Source organism: Pseudorca crassidens, chromosome 3 (genome assembly GCF_039906515.1).
Source record: "Pseudorca crassidens isolate mPseCra1 chromosome 3, mPseCra1.hap1, whole genome shotgun sequence".
NCBI classification, from domain to species: domain Eukaryota; kingdom Metazoa; phylum Chordata; class Mammalia; order Artiodactyla; family Delphinidae; genus Pseudorca; species Pseudorca crassidens.
In genome coordinates this window covers 95,032,556-95,058,222 of record NC_090298.1, presented here as the reverse complement: position 1 = coordinate 95,058,222, position 25,667 = coordinate 95,032,556, and the positions used below count along the sequence as shown (strand labels likewise).

The 25,667-nt window shown below is 36.9% G+C and overlaps 1 protein-coding gene across 1 annotated transcript; it reads left to right on the top strand.

The window, feature by feature from the left end:
* Window positions 1-12: 12 nt before the first annotated feature.
* On the top strand, window positions 13-19,120 carry ATG12 (autophagy related 12). The gene is made up of 4 exons (XM_067731484.1): window positions 13-401; window positions 8,710-8,846; window positions 17,297-17,359; window positions 18,021-19,120. The coding sequence occupies exons 1-4, from the start codon at window positions 239-241 to the stop codon at window positions 18,078-18,080; spliced, it is 423 nt and encodes a 140-aa protein (XP_067587585.1). The 5' UTR covers window positions 13-238; the 3' UTR covers window positions 18,081-19,120.
* The last annotated feature ends 6,547 nt before the right edge of the window (window positions 19,121-25,667 follow it).

Below are 25,667 nucleotides of genomic sequence, written 5' to 3'. Positions count from 1 at the left end.
CGACCTTTTCCGGAAACTTGCTGTTGGGGGGGGCGGAGAAACAGTAGTTGATCTATCAGCGGTCAGGGGACTGCAACAGGTTCGACGCAGAGGACCAACCTGCAATTCCGACTCTCAGTGGTGGTTTGGGTTCTCCCCGCCCCTACTCCGGCACCTCCCTAGCGCCGCTCTCCGGCGCAAAGCCCGCCCACTGTATGCGCTGAGCCACCACTTCCGCCCTCACCTCCCTCCAAGCAAGATGGCTGAGGAACCGGAGTCTTCGCTGCAGCTTCCTCCCTCAATTGCTGCTGAAGGTGAAGGACCCACGGAGGTCTCCCCAGAAACAGCCACTCCGGAGCCCCCTTCTTCCGCTGCAGTCTCTCCGGGAACAGAAGAACCTGCCGGTGACACCAAGAAGAAAAGTAATTTTCAGAGCAGTTTCACTCTGGGCAGAGACGGGAGGTTGAGGTTGTCTTCGAATAGGGATGGCGGCTAATAAAGAAACAAAATTTAGAGGAGGGCCGGTTCCAGACGAGGTTTTTGACCAGTCAGGAGAGAGGAAGTATACTTTTCGGCTTTTAAGACGTTTGAGTTAAGTGCCTCGAAAGAAAGCTATCTCTGGACGCACCTTCGCGGTGTGGTACCCAGTTTTTGAATGTCACGGCATTTATTACGCTGTACTCTTATCTTCCTTTGAAATGACCAGACTGAGAGCTCTTTGAAGGTGGGAACTCTGTGGGATCTGGATAGTTCCAAGTACTTAACGCGGGATCTAATTATTTGAATAATGATTTTAGCTGATAAGGATGGTCTATGGCAAATCTGAATTAGCATCCACACCTTCCGATTAGGTCTCTGTTTTTTATACCAAATGAGTGTAAATTCACACCTTGGACCAAAAAACTGGGGTTTTACCCAGTATGAAGACTGCTAAGGGAAAACTAAAGGCAGAGGAGGCATCGCCTTTTTTAAAAAAAAAACAAAAACACCGTTTTGGAATCTTTGTAAATGAATCATTTCGTTGCTTGAACTGGACCCTTTATTGCTTGAGAATTAGTCCTCAACCCTTTATTTCTTGAGAATTAATTCGCCATTGTAAAATACAGTAATTCCTAAGTGGAGCACTCTATGTAGAGTTGCCTATGAGAAAATCAGGAATTCGTTTTCTCATGTTGTGCTCAGTGATATCATGCCCTTTCATCCATCTTCACTTTCTGCTGCTGTGGAGGATAATTGTCTCTCCCAGCACTGTCCCCCTTTTAAGTCAGACTGCCTCTACACTTGGGGGAAATCTTTTCTGTCATTTCCACATTATTCACCAATAGATAAACAAAAAACTATAATCATTTCTGTAGGTAACTACTAGACTCGTTCTTCAGATGAATCCCATGAGTTTTAGAGATTTTTTTTATTTCTTATTGGAGTATAATTGGTTAACAATGTTGTGTTAGTTTCTGCTGTACAGCGAAGTGAATCAGTACTGTTGTTCCCTTTTTTCCCTTGCAATTTACTATAAGCAGAAACAGACTTTCAAAGAGTTTGTCTTAATATCTAGCAGTCTTAGTCAACAATTAACTACGTACTTGAGCCTGAAGATTGCTGTGTAATACTGTGGCTAAAAAATAAGGCCCACATTCCCAGATATGGCCTGAGGTTATATGGCATGTTTTCTTGAGTCTGCACAATTTATGATTTTTAACTATCATTTAAAAATCGAATTTTCACCTTCTGGCTCCTGTGAGCATTTGAGTTAGCCTCTGTGATAGAAAACTTACTTTCTAGCTATTTAATGTCTACCCTGAAGTTGTCATCCTTTTTTGAGGACCTTTTCTCATGGAAAAAGCTTAACTATTTCATATGCTCCACCTTTGGTTTAATCTACATATTACTGAAGCTGACCAAGCTTGTTAGTTATGGCGGCACTTTAGGATCACCTGAGGGAGCTTTTAAACATAGCAGTGCCGAGGCCCTATTTCCAGAAGATTCTGATTTAGTTGATGTAGACATCTGTTTTCTTATACATGTTCCCCCAGTTGAGTCTCCTGTGTAGCTAGAGTGGAGAACTACAAACAAATCACCTTTAGAATTAAAAAAATTAATAATAAAGTACAGCTATAATCATAATAAATATTTTTCCTTCTCTAGCTTCTTGCTGTCGCTCTCTTCTTCAGTAGTACAACTCACTATTTTCTTCTTCACTTTCTTGCAATGCCCAGTTGCAGTTGACTGATTGATAGCCCCAGGGGATTGAAGGAACAGGGACAGGGAGGTATGGAAGGTGAGTTAACCAAAATCTCCTTAGCTATCTCCCAGTTCATCTCTTTTGCTTAGATAACTGAGGGTAGGATTACTAAATGGAAGAAGGGAGATAAACTTTAGTAGGAAGATAAACTGTGCATTATGTGTTCTAGATGGCTTCATTCCAGGGGTAAACTTCAGTAAATTGATCTCAGTAACCTCATTGGGACCCAATTTTTAATACCAAGGAATGGGACAGGAAGGTTGTAATAGAATAGAGTTGACTTTAGGGGGCAGCAGAACACCTCTGCTTTCGATGTTTCCTTTGATTGTGGATGTCTTTTTTTTAAATTTTTTTAAATTGAAGTATAGTTAATTTACAATGTTGTGTTAGTTTCAAGTGTACGGCAAAGTGATTCAGTTATACATATATGTATATTTTCTTAATCAGATTCTTTTCCATTTTACGTTATTACAAGATAGTGAGTATAGTTCTCTGTGCTATAAGCAGGTCCTTGTCGTTTACCTATTTTATATATAGTAGTGTGTATATATAAATACCAAACTCCTAATCTATCCCCGCATCCCCCCCATAAGTTTGTTTTCTGTTTGTGACTCTATTTCTGTTTTGTAAATGAGTTCATATGTACCATTTTTTAGATTCCGCATATAAGTAATATCATATGGTAATTGTTTTTCTCTGACTTCACTTAATATGATGATCTCTAGGTCCATCCATGTTGCTGCCAGTGGCATTATTTCATTCTTTTTATGGCTGAATGATATTCCACATCCTCTTTACCCATTCATCTGTTGATGGACACTTAGGTTTCTTCCACGCCTTGGCTATTGTAAATAGTACTGCTATGAACATTCGGGTGCATATATCTTTTCGATCATGGTTTTCTCCAGATATATGGCCAGGAGTGGGATTGCAGGGTTTTATGGTAACTCTATTTTTAGTTTTTAGTTTTTTAAGGAACCTCCATACTGTTCTCCATAGTGGCTGCAATTTACATTCCCACCAACAGTGTAGGAGGCTTCCTTTTTCTCCACACCCTCTCCAGCGTTTATTATTTGTAGACTTTTAAATGATGGCCATTCTGACTGGTGTGAGGTGATATTTCATTGTAGTTTTGATTTGCATTTCTCTAATAATTAACAATATTCAGCATCTTTCCTGTGTCTTTTGGCTGTCTATATCTTCTTTGGAGAAATGTCTGTTTAGGACTTCTGCCCATTTTTTGTTTGGGTTGTTTGTTTTTTGATATTAAGCTGTAAGAGCTCTTTGTATATTTTGGAAATTAATCCCTTGTCTGTTGCATCATTTGCAAATATTTTCTCCCAGTCTTTTCATTTTGTTTATGGTTTCTTTCACTGTGCCAAAGCTTTTAACTTTCATTAGGTACCATTTGTTTACATTTACTTTTATTTCCATAACTCTAGGACACTAATCCAAAAAATATATATATATATATATATATATTGCTGCAATTTATTTTCAAGAGTGTTCTGCCTGTGTTTTCGTCTAGGAATTTTATAGTATCCGGTCTTACATTTAGGTCTTTAATATATTTTGAGTTTATTTTTGTGTATGGTGTTAGTGCATGTTCTAATTTCATTCTTTTACATGTAGCTGTCCAGTTTTCCCAGCACCACCTACTGAAGACACTGTCTTTTCTCCATTGTATATTCTTGTCCCCTTTGTAGTAGATTGCTTGACCATAAGTGCGTTGGGTTTATTTCTGGGCTCTCTATCCTGTTCCATTGATCTATGTATCTGTTTTTATGCCAGTACTGTACTGTTTTGATGACTGTAGCTTCACAGTATAGTCTGAAGGCAGGGAGTGTGATTCCTCCAGCTCTGTTCTTCTTTCTCAAGATTGTTTTGGCTATTCAAGGTCTTTTATGTTTCCATATAAAATTTAAAAATATTTGTTTTAATTCTGTGAAAAATGCCATTGGAAATTTTATAGAGATTGCGTTGAATCTGTAGATTGCCTTGGGTAGCATAGTCATTTTAACAACACTGATTATTCCAATCCAAGAACACAGTATATCTTTCTATCTGTGTTGTCTTCAATTTCTTTCATCAGTGTCTTACAGTTTTTGGAATACACGTCTTTTGCCTCCTTAGGTATGTTTATTCCTAGGTAATTTATTCTTTTTCATGCAATGGTAAATGAGATTATTTCCTTGATTTCTCTTTCTGATATTTTGTTGTTAGTGTGTAGAAATGCAACAGATGGGACTTCCCTGGTGGTCCAGTGGTTAAGACTCTGCACTCCCAGTGCAGGAGCACAAGTTTGATCCCTGGCCAGGGAACTAAGGTCCCATATCCCTCACAGTGCAGCCTAAAAAAAAAAAAAAAGGAAATGCAACAGATTACTGTACATTAATTTTGTGTTGAACAACTTAACCAAATTCATTGAAGAGTTCTAGTAGTTTTGTATCACATTGATTGATTTGCAGATATTGAAAACTCCTTACATCCCTGGGATAAATCCCACTTGATCATGATGTGTGATCCTTTTCATGTATTGTAGGGATCAGTTTGCTAGTATTTTGTTGAGGACTTTTGCATCTATGTTCATTGGTGATACTGGCCTACAATTTTCTTTTTTTGTGATGTCTTTTTCTGGTTTTGGTATCAGGGTGATGATGGCCTCATAGAATGAGTTAGAAAGTGTTCCTTCCTCTGAAATTTTTTGGAATAGTTTCAGAAGGATACATGTTAATTATTCTCTAAGTATTTGGTAGAATTCACCTGTGAAGCCATCTGGTCCTGGACTTCTGTTTATTGGCAGTTTTTAAATTACTGATTCAATTTTAGTATTGGTGATTGGTCTGTTCATATTTTCTATTCCTTCCTGGTTCAGTCTTGGAAGATTGTAGCTTTCTAAGAATTTATCCATTTCTTCTAGGTTGTCCATTTTATTGGCATATAGTCGCTCAGAGTAGTCTCTTATGATCCTTTGTATTTCTGTGGTGTCTGTTGTAACTTGTACTTTTTCATTTCTGATTTTATTAATTTGGGCCCTCTCCCTTTTTTTCTTGATGAGTCTGACTAAAGGTTTATCAATTTTGTTTATCTTTTCAAAGAACCAGGTTTTAGTTTCTTTGATCTTTTCTGTTGTTTTCTTCGTCTCTGTTTCATTTATTTCTGCTCTAATCTTTATGATTTCTTTCGTCCTACTAACTTTGGGTTTTGTTTGTTCTTTCTCTAGTTGCTTTAGATGTAAGGTTAAGTTGTCTGAGATTTTTCTTCTTTCCTGAGGTAAGCTTGTATCACTATGAACTTTCCTTTTAGAACTGCTTTTGCTGTGTTCCACAGGTTTTAGATCATTGTGTGTTTGGTTTCATTTGTCTCTGGGTATTTTTAATTACCTCTTTGATTTCTTCAGTGAGCCATTGGTTGTTTAGTAGCATATTGTTTAGCTTCCACGTGTTTGTGTTTTTTGCAGTTTTTTTCTAGTAGTTGATTTCTAGCCTGGTAATGTTGTGGTCGGAGAAGATGCTTGATATGAATTCAGTTTTCTTAAATTTACCAAGGCTAGCTTTGTGTTGCAGCATGTGATCTATCCTAGAGAATGTTCCATGTGTACTTGAAAAGAATGTGTATTCTGCTGCTTTCGGTTGGAATGCTCTATAACTAGCAGTTAAGACTGTCTAACCTAATGTGTTGTTTAAGGCCTGTATTTCCTTATTGATTTTCTGTCTGGATAATCTGTCCATTGATGTAAGTGGGGTGTTAAAGTCCCCCACTATTGTTGTGTTACTGTCAGTTACTCGTTTTATGTTTGTTAACATTTGCCTTATATATTGAGGTGCTCCTGTGTTGGGTGCATATATATTTACAATTGTTATATCTTCTTCGATTGATCCTTTCATTATTATATAGTGTCCTTCTTTGTTTCTTGTAACAGTCTTTATTTAAAAGTCTATTTTGTCTGATATAAATATTGCAACTGCAGCTTTCTTTAGAGTTCCATTTATGTGGAATACCTTTTTTCCATCTCCACACTTTCTGTCTGTATGTGTGTCTAGGTCCGAAATGTGTCTCTGGTAGGCAGCAAGGTAGGTAGGTCTTGTTTTTGTATCCATTCAGCCAGTCTATCTTTGGTTGGAGCATTTAGTCTGTTTTCACTTAAGGTAATTATCGATATGTATGTTCCTATTGCCATTTTGTTAATTATTTTGGATTTATCTTTGTAGGTCTTTTTTTCCCCCTTTTATTCTCTTCTCTTATGATTTGACGACTGTCTTTAGTATTATGTTTGGATTCATTTTTCTTTTTTGTGTATCTATTATAGATTTTTGTTTTGCAGTTAACATGAGGTTTTTGTATGAGGAGCCTATATCTGTACGTGCTTGTTTTAAGTTGCTGATCTCTTAATTTCAAATGCACTTTAGATACCCTGCATTTGTACTCTTCTCCTATCATGATTACTGTTTTGATACTATATTTTACATCTAATTGTTTTGTGTATCCTTTAACTGACTATTATGGATATAGATGATTTTACGAATTTTGTCTTTTAACTTCCCTACTAACTTTGTGCGTGGCTGATTTCCTGCCTTTATTATATGTTTGCCTTTACCAGTGAGCTTTTCCATATCATAATTTTCTCATTTCTAGTTGTGGCCTTTTATTTTCCACCTACAGAAGTTCTTTTAGCATTTGTTATAAAGCTGGTTTGGTGGTGCTGAATTCTTCTAGCTTTTGCTTGTCTGTAAAGCTTTTGATTTCTCCATCAAATCTGAACAAGAGCCTTGGTGGGTAGAGTGTTCTTGGTTGTAAGTTTTTCTCTTTCATCACTTCAAGTATATCATGCCACTCCCTTCTGACATGAAGAGTTTCTGCTGAAAAATCAGCTGATAGCCTAATGGGAGTTCCCTTGTATATTGCTTTTGATATTTTCTCTTTACCTTTAATTTTTGTCATTTTGATTACAATGTGTCATGATGTATTTCTCTGTGGGTCAATCCTGTATGAGACTCTGCATTTCCTGGACTTGGGTGACTGCTTCCCTAGGTTAGGGAAATTTTCAGCTATTATCTCTTCAAGTATTTTCTCAGGCCCGATCTCTCTCTCTTCTCCTTCTGGGATATAATGTGAATATTACCACATTTGATGTTGTCCCAGAAGTCTCTTAAACTGTCCTCATTTCTTTTCATTCTATTTTCTTTATTCTGTTTGATGGCAGTGATTTTCAGTATTTTGTCAGAACTAATACATTCTTCTGCCTCATTTAGTTTAATGTTGATTCCTTCTAGTGCACTTTTCTCTTCAGTTATTGTATTCTTCAATTCCATTTGGTTGTTCTTTATATTTTCTAATTCTTTTTGATGAAGTAACTTCAGGAGATAGATTCATAGTCTTTCTGTTTGCATCTTTGTATTTTGAATTATTGAAACCTCTGATTTCTCAGAAACCTTTTTGGCCCCTAGTTTTTCTATTTTCTTTTTAATAATTTTTATTGTTTTCCTTTATTTAAAAGTTTATTGTAGAAAACTTGGTGGTTACAAAAAGCACAAGTAAAATCAAGTGATTATCACCTATAATATCCCTACTGGGAAATATCATTTTGGTGCATATTCCACATTTATGTGAATATGTGCCTGTGATGGTTTTAATGAAATTGAAATCTTATGCTGCTTTATATTTAGTATTTTTTGATAATTTTTTCATACTATTAAATATGCTTTTATAGTATCTTTAATGGTAGCTAAATTATCTTAAGGTTTAATAAGCGAGTTATGATCTGGTACTGTTCTAAACACTTTTATGTATTCACTTAATCTTCATAATAGTCTTATCAGGTTGCTGCTATTATCCTCATTTTACAAGTGAATAAACTGTGGTACAGAGAGATTAAAGAGCTTATCTATATATATGTGTACATACCTAGCAAGTGGCAGAGCCAGGATTTTGAACCCAGGGAGTTCAAAGTGTGTGCTTTATATCTTTACTACAGTATATACATCCTACCATAGAGTATAATATCCTTTACTTAACCAATCTCCGCTAAACATCTTTGTTGGAAATTTAGGTTTACCTTTTTTTTTTCCAATAAAAATAAATGTTTTGATGAAGGTGAAATTCTTCTAAGTGAATCTCTTCATATCTTCCATTTGTCATCTCAGGCATACCTCCAGTGTCATAAATACATAAACTGTATGTTGATTGAAAGTTTAACTTTTCTGAAGTATTTTATATCACATTCTCTTTAGATGTTTCAGTGTACTTGTTAGTATAGTTTACCATTGAACAACATGGGTTTGAACTAAGCAGGTCTACTTACACATGGACTGTTATCAATAAATACGTACTAGAATACTACATAATCCGTTGTAGGTTGAATCCGCAATATAGAACTGTGGATCCAGAGGGCTGAGTGTAAAGTTATAGGTGGATTTTCGATTGTGTGGACATTGATGCCCCTAATTCCTGTTTTGATTGTGTCAACTGTATTTTTTTTTCCTTTACAGTTGACATCCTGCTAAAGGCTGTGGGAGACACTCCTATAATGAAAACAAAGAAATGGGCTGTAGAGCGAACCCGAACCATCCAAGGACTCATTGACTTCATCAAAAAGTTCCTTAAACTGGTGGCTTCAGAACAGTTGGTAAGAAAACAATGGTGATCATTTCCCTACAAAAATTCACAAAACATTTGTCTCTCAGTATTCAAGGGGGATTTCAGGAGCATCCTTTACAGATGCTCAGGTTCCTTATATAAAATGGCATATTTGCGTATTATCTGTACACATTCTCCCTTATACTTTAAATCATTTCTAGATCATTTATGATACCTAACACAATGTAAATGCTACATAAATAGTTGCTGGTACACGGCAAATTAAAGTTTTGCTTTTTGGAACTTTCTGGAATTTTTTTCTCCAAATATTTTCCATCACATTTGGATGAATCCGAGGGAGGATGCAGAACCCATAGATATGGAGGGGGTACTGTAGTTCCTAGGCAACAATGAATAACTGTTGTATGTAGAAATATATATGGAACCACATATGTTACTTCAGTAATGTCCTTTTATTTCTTTTGTTAGTGGAATTTCCGTGCTTTATTGAAGGATTCTCTGGAGAACCCTGAAAAGAAATGAATTTTAGATTTGCTTTTAAATGTGGACTGACTTTTTTTTTTTAACCTACCATATTGGTTGTTTTCCTCAAAAAGTCACTGAATGCCCATGCAGAAAGATCTATCATAGAATATCGGTATAGAAAGTTTTGGGGTTTTCTTTGTTTTGGTATTAATGTTGCTTCCTTCCCATTCTCAAGGTAATCAGTATACCTTTGCCATGTGCTGTGGAAGAACTAAGAGGTATACAGTTGACCCTTGAACAACATGAGTTTGAACTGTAGCAGTCCACTTATCCGTGGATTTTTTTTAGTAAATACATACTATACTACTACACAACCTGCAGTTGGTTGAATCTGCCTTGTATACACAGATTTTTGACTGTGCAGTGTGGGCGCCCCAACCCCCTCGTTTTTAAGGTTCAGGTGTACTTATTTCATATTATGATACGTGTTAAGCATTTCATGGTGAGTTGTTAGGATTAAAATTTTAAATGCCACAGGTTTTTAATTTGGTTTTTTTTTCTTTTTTTTTTTTTTCTTGCGGTACATGGGCCTCTCACTGTTGTGGCCTCTCCTGTTGCGGAGCACAGGCTCCGGACGCGCAGGTTCAGTGGCCATGGCTCACAGGCCCAGCCGTTCCGCAGCATGTGGGATCCTCCTGGACCAGGGCACGAACCCGTGTCCCCTGCATCGGCAGGCGGACTCTCAACCACTGCGCCACCAGGGAAGCCCCTTAATTTGGTATTTGGCCACAGAAATTTAAATGTCTACATGTATTTGACATTTTGTCACATGTTATGTTAATATATAGAACGCCTTTATCTTCAGACCACAATCTTGGTCATTGTTAACTCAGGTAATGTATATGTGGATAGATAATTGAAGAATCACTAAGTATTTTTTAAATACAGTTATGTGTAAGGATTGGGTGATTATTTATGAAAGTGAGGTGTGTTGGAATTTATTATTTATGAAAGTGAGGTGTGTTGGAATTTATTTCTTTTTGTCAATGAAGAGGTGGAAACAACTCTGATCTAAGATTTTGGTTGTAAGTGGCTTTCACAAAAGTGTCATGTCATGGGTACAAAAGTAAGTGCAAGATAGGTTAATCACTAGAAGTTATTTGAGGTAAGGATAGCATAGAACCAGGGATTCCTCCAAAGGAAGTTGTAAGGGAAAAGTGATGGGGATTTTTGAGTTTTACAGGTGAACATCTCTGTTTGTGATCACTCGGAATGAGAAAAGATCTGTTTTATAAGAGTGCTATATAGAATTTAATTAAATTTCAGAGATGGGCAAGGATATTATAGTGTCATCCACTTGCATATGGTAGCTAAAACCTGAGGAGCAGAGGACCTTGCCTAGAGTCCAAGTCTAAATGGAAAAGTTAGGGTAATGAGGACATACACTTAAGAGAAATGAGCAGAGGTTATCTCTACTAACTGTCTACCATGAAGAGTTGGAGAGGTAGGTAACCAGAGGAGTACCAAGTAATTAAGGCATTACTTTTAGAAATTTGTGGATAGAAGAAAAGGTGAAAGAATGCTGTGTTCTATGTTAATGTTAGAGTTTTGACATTTTGTATTGCTTGTATTCAGTAATCTGAAAGGACTTGGTTGATGTCAATATATATTAGGTTGAACCATGTAAAACTGCCATCAATCAATCATTTTAACCAAAAAAAACTTAGCAATTTCACATGGTCCAACTTTAAAGCTTTGTAGCAAATCTGATTATCTCTTCCCATTTAAGCAATAGGAAACATAAACAAAAGTAGTCTTTTTGTCACTTTTCCTGATTAAACTAGAACTCACATCTTCTGGCTTCATAGAGCTGTACCCTACCTTATTTTCACAAAATGAATGTCAAAAGAAAAAGTAATGCTGGGGATTCTAGGAAGATAGCAGTGGTGTCAGAAGGCATGAATTCCCACAAAAATGTAGTCAACTAGAAAGCAAAACCAAAACCCCATCATCAGTATAGTTATAACAGAACTTAGATGACAAGTATCCTGAAACCTAAGATTCAAGTTGGTGGGAATACCCACCAATGACCACAGGATCTGCGTCGTGTTAGCAAATGTGCTGAAAAAAAATAAACAGTAGGATTGGCATCTGATAGCACTGAGAAAGGGAGAACCTGGAAGTAGCTAACAGGTATTCACTGGAAAATACAGTGGGCCAATTTAAGAATAGTAGCTGAAATTGAGAGTGTTTGATTCTCTCCAATAGCAGGCGATTACAATATATCTGCATAAGGAGGACTTAAGGGACTGGAGCAGTCTAGCCCCTGAGAACTCTCAAAACAGACTCAGGCTCCCTTCCAAGACAAGATCCCACACTGAAGAGGAACTTCTGGAAGTGAAACACATTTAAGCAGGGAAAGGAAGGAAAAAGAAGGACCAGGTCAAAATGGAGAGGAACAACCTGGAAAGCTCAGAAAGCAGACCTCCGGCACTTCCCTGGTGGCGCAGTGGTTAAGAATCCGCCTGCCAGTGCAGGGGACATGGCTTTGAGCCCTGGTCCGGAAAGATCCCACATGCCACAGAGCAACTAAGCCCATGCACCACAACTACTGAGCCTGTGCTCTAGAGCTTGTGAGCCACAACTACTGAGGCCACGCGCCACAACTACTGAAGCACGCATGCCTAGAGCCTGTACTCCGCAACTAGAGAAAGCCCACGTGCAGCAACGAAGACCCAGTGCAGCCATAAATAAATAAAATGTTAATTGTTAAAAAAAAGAAAGAGGGGCTTCCTTGGTGGCGCAGTGGTTGAGAGTCCCCCTGCCGATGCAGGGGACGCAGGTTTGTGCCCCAGTCTGGGAAGATCCCACATGCCGCGGAGCGGCTGGGCCCATGAACCATGGCCGCTGAGCCTGCGTGTCCAGAGCCTGTGTTCCGTAACACGAGAGGCCACAACAGTGAGAGGCCCATCTACCGCAAAAAAAATAATAATAATAAAAATAAAGAAAGAAATAAAAATAAAATAAAAATAATAATAAAAATAAAGAAAGCAATAATAAAAATAAGAAAAATAAAGAAATAAAAATAAAGAATAATAAAAATAAAGAATAATATTGTTCAACACTATACAAAAAACAACAGTAGAGGGAGCACTGTGGAGTTAGCAAAACTACACTAACTCATTTCATTCTAAAAGTTGAGGAAAACTGATTTCATATACAAGTAAGCAACAGAGAAGTATCAAGGTTAAATCTTGCACAGTGTTATAAGGAAGCAAAATAAAGAGAGTAACATCCCTAAAGACAATGAAAGCATGCCAGAGAAAAATGTGCTTACACGCAGGTCAGTAACTGATTTATTATGTCAAAACAAGTGTCAAAAGAAAGATGATACAAGGCACCAAAGAACAACATAAATCAGCAATAGTAAAACTCGAAGTGACAGAGCTCAGGAAAAGAATTACAGGTTAAATTTCAGAAATGGAGACTAAACTAGATGGAATATAAGAGCAAATAAACAACAGGTAATGGCTGAAGAAAAATAGAAGGAAAAAAGAAGAATTTTCAAAATCAAAAAGATATACCTAGGAATAAAGATACCTAAGGAGGTAAAAGACCTATACTCTGAAAACTATAAGAAACCAATGAAATAAATTGAAGACAACACAAACAGAAAGATATACTGTGTTCTTGGATTGGAATAATCAGTGTTGTTAAAATGACTATGCTACCCAAGGCAATCTACAGATTCAATGCAATCTCTGTAAAATTTCCAATGGCATTTTTCACAGAACTAAAACAAATATTTTAAATTTTATATGGAAACATAAAAGACCTTGAATAGCCAAAACAACCTTGAGAAAGAAGAACAGAGCTGGAGGAATCACAATCCCTGCCTTCAGACTATACTGTGAAGCTACAGTCATCAAAACAGTATGGTATTGCACAAAAACAGATACATAGATCAATGGAACAGGATAGAGAGCCCAGAAATAAACCCACGCACTTATGTCAAGCAGTCTACTACAAAGGGGACAAGAATATACAATGGAGAAAAGACAGTGTCTTCAGTAGGTGGTGCTGGGAAAACTGGACAGCTACATGTAAAAGAATGAAATTAGAACATTCACTAACACCATACACAAAAATAAACTTAAAATATATTAAAGACCTAAATATAAGACCGGATACTATAAAATTCCTAGAGGAAAACATAGGCAGAACACTCTTTGACATAAATTGCAGCAATATTTTTTTGGGTCAGTCTTCTAGAATAAAGGAAATAAAAGCAAAAACAAACAAATGGGACCTAATTAAACTTAAAAGCTTTTGCATAGCAAAGGAAACCATCCACAAAACAAAAATACAACCTACTGAATGGGAGAATATATTTGCAAATGGTATGACCAATAAGGGATTAATATCCAACATATATAAACAGCTCATACAACTCAACATCAAAAAAACAAACAACCCAATTGTAAGGTGGGCAGAAGAACTGAAAAGACATTTTTCCAAAGAGGAAGTGCAGATGGCCAACAGGCACATGAAAAGATCCTCAACATCAGTAATCATCAGGGAAATGCAAATCAGAACCACAGTGAGATATCACCTCACACCTGTCAGAATGGCTGTCATCAAAAAGAACACAAATAACAAATGTTGGCAAGGATGTGGAGAAAAGGGAACCCTTGTATACTGTTGGTAGGAATGTAAATTGGTGCAGCCACTGTGGAAAACAATATGGACGTTTCTCAAAAAACTAAAGATCGAACTACCTTATGACCCAGCAATTCCACTCCTGGGTATACATCTGAAGAAAACAAAAAAACTTGTTTGAAAAGATACATGCACCCCTGTGTTCATAGCAGCATTATTTACAGCTGCCAAGATATGGAAGCAACCTAAGTATCTATCAACAGATAAATGCATAGAAGATGTGTACGTACACACACACACACACACATACACACACACACACACAAATGGAATATTACTCAGCCATAAAAAAAGAGAAATTTTGCCGTTTGCAGCAACATAGATGGACTTGGAGGGCATTATGCTAAGTGAAATGAGTTAGAGAAAGACAAATACTGTGTGATATAACTTTACACGGAATCTAAAAAATACAACAAACTAGTGAATATAACAGAAAAGAAGCAGACTCACAGATATAGGGAACAAACTAGTGGTTTCCAGTTTGGAGGTAGGGGGACAGTATGGGGGTGGAGGAGTGGGATATACAGACTGAAGGATGCAAGATAGGCTGAAGGATGTGTTGTACAACGTGGGGAACATAGCCAATATTTAGTAATAACTGTAAATGGAAAGTGACCTTTAAAAATTGTACAAAAATTTTTTTAACTTAAAAAAAATGTTAAACAGCATCTGGTTGCTCAGGCTCGGGGATGGGACGGGAGGTAGAATGAAATGTAAAAAGAATTTGAGAAAATGACAAATACTGAGTATAAACAAAGGAGAGTAAACATAGAAATAGGAGTCCCTGAAGAAGAAAACCAAAGCAAAGGAACAAAACAAATACTTAAAATTATAATTCAAGGGAAATTTCTTCTAAAAAGATTTGAAACTACGTATTAAAAAAATGTACCAAGATCCTGAGAATACCAACCCAGTGTAATAATCACCAAGACACATTCTGGTAAGATTACTGGATGTGAAATAAAAAGAAAAATCCTTTGGACATCTAGGGGAAAAAGGACATGGCTTAGGAAATTAGGTTACCGTCAAAGTTGAGCAGCAAAGATACAAAGAAAGTGTGAGATAAGGATTTTATATACTACAAAACTGACATTTATTCAGGGCACAAAACTGTTAGCAGTGTGCAAGAACTCAAGAGAATGCTGTTCCCATGAACCCTCCCTACAAAATCTCAAGTTTATAACAACCAAAATAACTAAAGAGACATCTATATAAAGACTGGTGATTTAAAAAGAAATCATTATTCTTTAAAATTTTATCCTCCTAAGCTCTAGCATTTAGCTGAAGATTGTATTTTGAAATTTTTACCTCCATGGAACTTCCATTTAAACTACCTTAATTACTTTTTTTAAATTAAAGTCACTTTCAGTTGCTAACTCCTGTTACAGAATTCCATCAGGTTCTTATAGTTCTCTACTGTATCTGCTGTACTGTCCCCTCAACACTCACATCTTATTTTTGTTTCTTTTGCCTGCAGAGTCCTAATTATTACTCTCTGCACCTAGTTAAGTCCTAATTTGTTCCTCATTTTTTTTTTCCAGAAAGCCTCTCCTGACCAAAAGGCTAGGCTAAACTAATGCCCCATCTTTGTGCTACAGACCTTGTCAGATGCATTTTCCCTATCTATATTCTTATCTATTCAGGTATGTTTGCTTATTGAGGGGAGAGATCATATTAATCTTCATAATTCCACACCTTGTGCGTTTCCTAGCACATAATAGACACTCAGGGATTGTTTGCTGAAATAAACTAAATTGTTGTCCAGAGCCCTTTTCCTAATTTAAAATGTTCCAAAGAGTAAAATCTATGTTCACTCATAGTTAAACTGTCAGGAGCTAAACACAAATTATTATATCCTTATCACAGGAAATTCACATTAAAATGCACACTGATTTCAGTTGTTTCTGAAATTATGTTAGAACCTTACTCAGCCTTAATAATGAGTTGATATTTAAGCATGAACTTTTTTTTTTTTTTGCGGTACGTGGGCCTCTCACTGTTGTGGCCTCTCCTGTTGCGGAGCACAGACTCCGGACACGCATGCCCAGGGCCATGGCTCACGGGCCCAGCCGCTCTGTGGCATGTGGAATCCTCCCGGACCGGGGCACAAACCCGTGTCCCCTGCATCGGCAGGCGGACTGTCAACCACTGCGCCACCAGGGAAGCGCCACCAGCATGAACTATTTTTAAATAATTTAATAAGTCTAACTAATGTCTATTGAGTACGTATATCAAGCACTTACACTTGATGTGTACTGTCTCGTTTTATTTTTCCCAGCAGCTTCAAGAAGTATAGGTCCTGTTATTTTCTATATTTACAAACAAGGACACAGTTTGAGAAAAGTTATTTGTATTTATAGCCGAAATTCAAACCTAGATCTCAGTAGAGCCCCTACTCTTAATTACTGCACTGTATTGCCTGAAGGAGAAATATAAGTGATATTTATTCTTGTTCTAGCTGATGTCCCAAATAGTATCTATCACCTAACTATTCTGATAGATATTTTTAAGGTCTATGTGAAGCCCAGGAAATTTGTCTTAAAATTTGATTGTAGACAAGGAAAATTGAATATGTTAACCTGCAAGTAATGTTTTGTTTTCTAAAAAGAAAACTATCAGAAGTCACTTGGACACTGATCTTTTGTTTCAGTATCTTCAGGAATTTTTTAGGTACTAAAAATGTTTCAGTAGAAACAGACTAAACTGAAACATTGAACAATGAATTCTTTAATAAACAAGGTTGTAAGGACATTAGGTTTCAATTATGCTACATTTTTGCTACTTCATTTGGCTGCAAGTGACTTTACAGAGGTCTCACCCAGCCTGAGTTTTCAGAGGTGGTAATGGTCAAAAACCTCCAACCGTGCATGTCATTTACTCAAGAAAAATGCACCAACTATCTCAATTATTAGATGTTTTTATTTGAGGCTGTGTGTGTAAAATTTTGTTAGGAGAAATTCTGTCTTTAATTATGAATAAATGAGAAACTTGATATTTTTACTAATGTAATTTCTTGGATAAACCTTCAAAAGCTGTTTGTAAAAACAAAAGTTTCTTAGTTATAAAAAGCTGGGAACAAAAATTCTGTTATTCCTCCAGAGGAAAGACATGCTCTTCATAAAGATCTCACTAATTGACTAATTTATGACAATTAGAAAGAAGGGGTTTAGGGAAGCTTTCTTCAGTTCTGAAGACAAATAATTTGAAATAGCTGGCTGATTGGCACCCAGAAAAATGCAGATTAATCTGGATACCATTAAAACTGAATCACCATAATTTTCTTCTTTCTTGCAGTTTATTTATGTGAATCAGTCCTTTGCCCCCTCCCCAGACCAGGAAGTTGGAACCCTCTATGAGGTAAAACATTACTGCTTTATTTTCTTCATGGAATATGCTCATCTGTGTATAGTATGATCATTAACTCACATCATTTAAAGAGATGATAAGCCATTCTTAATTGTCTATCAAGAAAAGAGATTACTTTCTTGTTCTCTGTTATATCTCTAACACCTTGAACTTAGTTGGATCTCAATAGATTATACAGTGATTGAAGAATTAAATGATGAATAACACAAACAGAAGATGACTATGAAATATGACCAGAAAGTAAGATCTCCTTTTTTACCTACATGTAGTATCTTCTACATTGTTTTTATAATCAGTAATCCAGATCTCCCTCCAAGAAATTGAAAAGGAGACTATGTAGGAATGACTTTATTCAGCATCCTTACAGCACAATTACTAGAAAATAGTACATACATTATAGTCGGATGTAGAGAAGGGACAAGGTTAAAATGTCTGCTTATCTATGCTGAAGGTGCTTAAAGGACAAGTTTTATTAAACATTTATGATTACTAATATGTGTCCAATAGTAGCTTGCATCTGTTGAAAGAACTAGCCTTATAGATACATGTACATGTATGAGGATGTTTACGATCAGTATAACATTTTTTTTCTTAGTTTCATCTAAGAATAACAAAAATTGAGTTTAATTTATTGCCGTTTTTCTTTTTGTAGTGTTTTGGCAGTGATGGTAAACTGGTCCTGCATTACTGCAAATCTCAGGCATGGGGATGAGCTACAGAGGAAAAGATATTGATAACTTAAAATGAATCTTCACAAAGCAAACAGCTCTGAAAAGTTTTGATCTTGTGGCAAGAGACTTGTGGATGTGATCTCTTCAGCATGCATCTACTGTGACCCATGTCTATACATTGAAAATATCCACAGAGTAGATGGACTCACAAAAATGTGATTTGTATTAAAACACAAATCAGCATAAAAGATTGACATTAGGGTTTACCCATTACTACAACTATTGCTCCAGAGCTGCCTCCAAAGTGTTGAAAAGGAGACTAAGATTATATAAAGCTGCTTTTGTACCACTTCTCAAAATGACTGAAACTGTTTACTTGAAAAATTAGCACTCTGCTGATTCCCCCCCCCCCCCACCATAAAAGTCAGTTTACTAAAGGATTCTTTTGGAGCTTATTCAGGGGAGTGCAATTTGTTTGAGGTATGTGTTTTGCCTTTTCTCATTTACATTTCTATCTACAGTGTTACCTTGTGAAACAAAGTTGCATTGACCTTCTGGCTTTATTACCTTGCATAGTCCAGTAGAGGGCAACCCAGCTGACAGAAAGAGTTAGGCAGTTTGGTTTTACCTCTTTGCCAGAAGACAATAGCTATTCCTGCTAATCTCTAGCAAACATCTAGCCAAGAGAGCACACATGTTGACACACTGGAAGATTGCTTTAGAGAAAATTCGGGGTTTCGGTTTAACTTTTATTGGGAAACAAGGAATTTTACAAATTTTGGACAAATGAGTCATCTGACTCTTTTCAATCTTATCTTTTAATGATTCTTGAGTCCCAGTGGTTATAACTGTGGTATGAAACTCTCTCTTATTTTTAGTGTCAAAAGCACTCAATGAGTAAACAAGGCAGCATCTTTCAGTTTTTTATAATGTATTTTCCAGCTTGAAAATGCTCAAAGAATAATTGGAAAATAGCTAGATTTTATGTGTATTTCATGCCATGACTAAAAGTACCATTTTTTACTGATGCTATTAAACTGATAATTGCTTTAAATAAAATTCAGCCTTTTTTCTTCATTCTGTATTGTATTTGTAATGCAGCATTTTTTTAAAAAATTCCAATAAATTGAATGGAATGTTCAAACAGGATCTAAGGTGTATACAAGAATTCTAAGTGTTTATTTTCAAAGGTGATGAGAATGGTATGATTTTGTCAAAGGACTTTGAACTACGTTTATGTCCTTTAAGTCCTAGAATGTACTTTATGGTTAATGATCTGCCATACATTATCATTAAGGGATGCTAAGGAACAATTCAGTTTAAGGTGATGAAATCACTGTTCAGTTCTCATTTTCTGCCCGAGAACAAATTCCTAAGTCCCCTTATAATGATGTCCCTGTTTAACAAATTAATGCAGCTAGTATTAACACTGAAATAATACAGGTTGAATTGTGTAAAGGCTAAGTAAGAAATTAGTATGTATGTTGAAAGCTGGAAAGAATGTTATTTGCAGGTCAAATAAGTTGAATATGGAAAGGATCTGTTCTCTAGTTTTGTGCTCTTTTCAGTTTACTGAAGGATATGAATATATTTATATGCATATATATTTAACAGATGGGAAAAATGTGTTTAACCTATGTGTATCTTATGTTTGCTGCTAAGGTTTCAAATGATAGACTATTACCTTAATAGTCAAAACTACTTGAGTTTGAATTTGTGTCATCAACTTAATTATTCTTTTCTGATCTAAATAATTTACTAACTTACTCAATCTGAGGTTAGCTAAATATGTATACTTTGTTTTTTTCACTCACAACCTTTAAGAATATGTAGGGCTTTACACTTTTTAAAACCGTAGTTACATTATTCTGTGCTGACTATACAACATTTACTCATAAGCCTGGATCCCATAAGTTATTTGGTTATTAGAACTTAGAACACAATTCACAAAATATTTTTGCAGATGTCTGGTTTAAATGAGCTTGGGGGGGGACTAAACCCTCAGGTTATATTTTAAGTTTTCCATATTTATGAATGAGAAAATCAACATCAGTAATGCCACGCCTTATCTTACTGTGCAAAGATGACCCATTCTACATACAGTGTATATAATGTTAGAATAGTGTGCTTTGCGTCTTTGAAGCTGCCTGTGCTGAGGCCTTCACAGTGAGTTCCCCATATTTAGGGTGTAAGGTAAGCTAAGAATGTTTATCTGGAATCAAAATAAGATTGAATACTTCCTGGAATCTATGATTTCTGTAGAAGTTTTAACCCTGAAGGGACCTTTAATATCATCTACTCTGATAAGATTAGAAAACTCAAAGAGAAGTGCAGACCATGCTTTTAAATTATATAGCATTAGTCAACCAGTTTAGTTGTGTGTAACCCAAAGCGGGAAAGTACAGTGTTCAGAGGTATGATAATGAAAATCACCTTTTGTGCAGCTTCTGCTTCATTTTCCAAGGATTGTAATATACTTAGTAAGCTTCTGGACTAAGGGAATTCAGCTACAGACCACATAATGGAAGGAAAGTATTCAGAAAACAGTCCAGCAGGTTTACTTTTACAAATACTATTTTCCTTCAAAATTGTCCAACCCACACTGGATTATTCGCTGTTTCCTGAACGTGCATTGTTTGTTTGTTTTTCTGTTTCCTACACCTCCCCACTGCAAATCCTACCCTCTGCCTAATTCATTTTTTAACTTTCTTAAAGCTTATCTGAATCTCTCAAGGAGGAGATACTCTCTCCCTCATAAGAACACAGCAAACCACCACTATTACAGCAGTTACTGCGCTTACTCCCTTACAAGCATGTCCAACACCCTTTCATCATTGTCATATCCCTGAAAATAGGATGTTTGGGGGTTTTTTATTTGGTACCCACACACATAATAGTACATTTCCTTATGCACGTATAATCAGGAATTCATTATATATTGAGTGGGATGTGGTTTGCAGAATGATTTAAAGCAGCAATAAAGGAAATTTGCATGTTTTTAATTTTTGTATGGCAGAAGATAAAAATGTTTGCAACATATGACAGGGTTTTGATGTCCAATAATTGAAGAGCTCATTTCAGTTGATAAGAAAAAAGAACGTCTGAAAAATGGGCACAATACGTTAAAATGTAATTCCAAAAAATAAAAATATAGGTGGCTAATAAAGCATGAAAAGTGCTAATCATTAGTTATAAAAAGTACAGGTAGGGCTTCCCTGGTGGCTCAGTGGTTGAGAGTCCGCCTGCCGATGCAGGGGACACGGGTTCGTGACCCGGTCCGGGAAGATCCCACATGCCGCGGAGTGGCTAGGCCGGTGAGCCATGGCCGCTGAGCCTGCGCGTCCGGAGCCTGTGCTCCGCAACGGGAGAGGCCATAACAGTGAGAGGCCCGCATACCGCAAAAAAAAAAAAAAGTACAGGTAAAAACTACGAAATGCTGAGTATCACCTTTCATAGTATCAATAGTTAAAACAATTATCAGTATTGGCAACATTGTGGGGAAATAAGTCCTGTCATATTCTTGGTGAATGGAATGTGAATTGGTACTACAATTTTAGGGGACATTTTGGCAATCTCTTTCAAAAGCCTTGAAACTATAAATTTCCATTTGTTTATTCACATAGAGTGCCTACTATGTCCTCAGCATTGGAATAAGATATAAGATTCCTGTTCTGGAACTTTCATTCTGATTGGAAGGTAGATTGTCAGGTACAAATTTAAATAATTCTTGAAACTTTAAGTTGATTTTTTGAAATAATAGAAAGTAAAAAGATAAAATTTGATACCAAATATTAGATTTACCTGTCTTTTTTTTTTTTGGCCGCGCTGCACGGCTTGTAGAATCTTAGTTCCCTGACCAGTGATTGAACCCAAGCTCTCGGCAGTGAGAGCGCGGAGTCCTAGCCACTGAACCTCCAGGGAATTTCCTGTATTTTCTTATATGATATGGATGAAGGAAGGATAAAACATGTATGTATATTGAGTGTGATTAGAATCTTGAGTTAGAGGAATCCTTATAAATCATAGTTCCTTCTATGTTCTCATATGGAGCAGATATACCTGAAACTTATTGGTTACTTAGTGATAGCCATAAGGAAAGCCCTATCCATTTTGAGGTGGATTTATTCTTTATAGAACTCTCTTCCCTCTGCCTTCCTCCTAAAACTATTTCTTCCCAGTTCTATTATATATCTAGATCTATGAGGCATATCTTTTCCCCCTTTCCCACCTCAGTTCTCCCAAGTCTTCTACTATCTTAATCATGGCAAATCCATTCCTTCCAGTTGCTCAACTAATTATTAATCCCTCTCTAACCCACTTCCAGTCTATCAGCAAATCCTGACATCTTTACCAAAACATGTTCAGAATCCAGCCATTTTTCATCTATTCTCCCACTCTAGCCAAGCCACCATTATCTTTCACTTGAACTGTAATAGCCAGCTAATTGGCTTCCCTTTATCTGCTCCCTGGCCAAAATCCCCAAGTGGCTTCCCATATCAGAGTAAAAGTTGAAGACTTTCATTGTCCTATGTGATCTGAAGTCCCCATTTCTACAGCTTACCACCCACCTCCGTGTTCATCTGTGTTATTATCCAAACACTAGACTTGATCCCATCCCAGGGCTTTTGTGCTTACCATTTCCTCCATCTGGAAACTTCCCCCAGACAATTGCATTTCTCACTAACATCCTTCAGTCCCTGTTCAACTATCACATGACACCTCCTCACCACCTTCTACCTTCTTTCTCCTGCTTTATTTTTCTCCATCGTGTATTGTATACGGTACTATGTGTCCATTTCTCCATATATACTGTATTTGTTGGGGTAGCTACCCCCAGCCCCATTAGAACATATGCCCTCTGAGGGCAGAGACTTAAGTTTTGTAAGCAGTGCCAGGCATATAGTACATGCTTGTGAAAATGTGTCAGATGGATGGATAGACCAATATTACTGAACCTCTAATAATTCTAACTCCTTTCTCTGGATATCTATCACATGTCAACATCTGTCTTAAAATGTGATGATCATTGACATGGGCAATGCAGAGTGCGGTAGAACTACCACCTCTGAATCTAGGTATCCTACTTATGTTAATAGAGCCTGTAATGTCAGTCACTTTGGGGGGAGGGAGGGACAGTAGTTAAGTTACAATGTGCAATTCTGTGGGGAAGAATATGGGTTTTCTTTACAGAGAAACCAGAAAGAAAGACAAACAAAAAAAAAACCTTGAGAGAAACAAGTCTAGTCTGCTGGATTTGAACGCACAGCCCCAGGGATCCTTAAAACTAGCAGTTGAATTACTCTAGCCAATTACCAGTATGTTTTTGCTGGAGTCACCATTCATGCATATGCAAGGCACTGTGTACTAGGTGTAGAGAAAGGAATACAAAAATGAAATGTAAAAGGAGCCTGTCCCAAACATCTCACTGTCAAGATAATCCACCTAAGTAACTACAATACCTGCTGCAAAGTGGTAAGTGCCATAAGAAAGATACTGATTATTGCCTTAGTTGTTCAAGAGGAGATATAACTTATTTGAGAGGAAATCATTTGAGCTAAGACCTTAAGGTAGGATCTGGACATATTGAAATGTCTTTCTAGTGTCTAGGCAGAAGGAAAAGCTTAAAGCAGAAGAATGGATTTGGTAACCACAAGGAATAGTGACTAATATAATCTGGCTGGAAGACATTTGGTAAAGAAGAAAAGTAAAGATAAAAGATGAAAAAGGAAATGAGCCAAAACATGGAGAATTTTAAATGCCAGGTTGACAAACCTAGTATGTAGGAAATAAGAGTTATTGAAAGTTTCTGACCAGGAAACATAACCAGTCTGAACTTAAGTATAATTAGTGGATGTGAGTAAAGGATCTGTACTGGGAAGGGCCAGCATAGTAATCCACCCAAAATTAGAATAGAGGCTTGAGTGGAGTGGCAATAAGAATAGAAAGGTGGAAAAACATAAAAGATATTCTGGAGGTTTAAAAAGTTAGCTATTGGTTGAAAGAGCTTGAGAATGAAGCAGGAAAGAGTAGGCAGTGGTGGATAAGGTTCTTGAGCTCAGATAGCCTCATTGTGGAAATTGAACCTCCAGGAAATGAAAAGCATGTTTGAAAGGAGTTTTAAATGTGGTATATTTCATTTGAGGTGCTAAAAGGTATTAGAGATTACTCTCAGCATGTGAGATTAGAGAGATGTGGGAGACATCCACATAGAAAGGGTCAATGAAATTGTGTTGGGGGCGTTAGAGAGGCAATGAATATGAATGTGTAAATATGGCTATATTAGGAAAGATCCTTGAGGTCTCTGAATGTCAGAAGGAGCCAGAGAAAGTAGAAAATGAACGGTCTGAAAAATTTAGAGAAGTGTAATCCACTATGAAATGCAGAAAAGTTTGTGTTCGATTTTTGTTGTTCATTCCCAATATTTGTGGATTAAAATAGCTGAAATGAAGTAATTAAGAGACTCAATAGAAAACACTGACGAGAATAAAGAAATTATGAGTAAATGATGAAAAGGGTACGAGTTACTCTGTCCCATAATTCTTTAATTAACCACCTCTACATCACAAAAGGTAGGCCTCTGGAGTGCTTTGTACCTGTAGTAGCCCTTTTGGAACAATGTTAGAATAGTTTTAGTGTAATCAGTTTAATCAGGGACGTTTAAGACTGCAGATGGCACTAGTAAACTTAAATATATACAGTATATACACATATACATACATATGTATATACATAAAAATACCTTGGAGCAAAGTCTGGCAGAAACAGACCAGTCTTCCAGAAGTCTAGACCTTTAATAACCCTGAATCCATCTATAGTGAGAAAGAAGGAATCTCTACTGGCATTTCTTCTGTCCTTCACTTTTTCCTTATTTTCATTCATACTTAACTTGTGTTAATCTCAAAGCTGCTACGTGCTACGCACAACATAGAAATGCATTTTCTTGTGTGTATTACCGGTAGGCTACTCTAGGCACAAGCCTAGAATTGAAGGATTTAAATAATCTGATTAGAACACTTTAAATTACTGTATTAGGAATCAAAAAAAATCAGCATTTCTTTGACCCATTACTTGACACATCAGGTCTTTGCCCTGGATATATTATCAATATTTAAAGGAAATGTTTGATTTTAAAAATCAGAGAGGGATACCCGGCCTTCTATTGTTTCACCAGTGTTGCTCTAGACCCCAGCCTCCCTTGTCAAGCTGTAGTTTAAGCACAGCACATTTAAATTTTTTTAAAAGAAGACTTTGACTTATTTTCACCTAGCCTTGGAGCATATTATCGATGGTTTCAATCGACAGAACAGAAGCTCTCCACCTTGGGAGTGGACTACATACTCAGCCTTTGTAAACTGTTCAAAATCAATCCCTCGGCTCCATTTGGAAGGAAGCGTCCGTGTCCTTCCTCAGCGTACTGCGCCCCTTCTCCAGACCCCTTCTGTCGACGTCCTAGCGTCGCAAACCAAGGCAGCACAGAGGAGCCTCAGGGAGCGGGGGAGGGGGGAAGAGGGGTTGGGATGGGCGGCCGAAAGACGGTATGTTACGGTGGGGGAGAGATTGCGCGCAGCCCACCGCGAGCACCGGGACCCGGGAGAGAAGGGTTCCGCTAGGGCCGGGGTGCCGAAGGA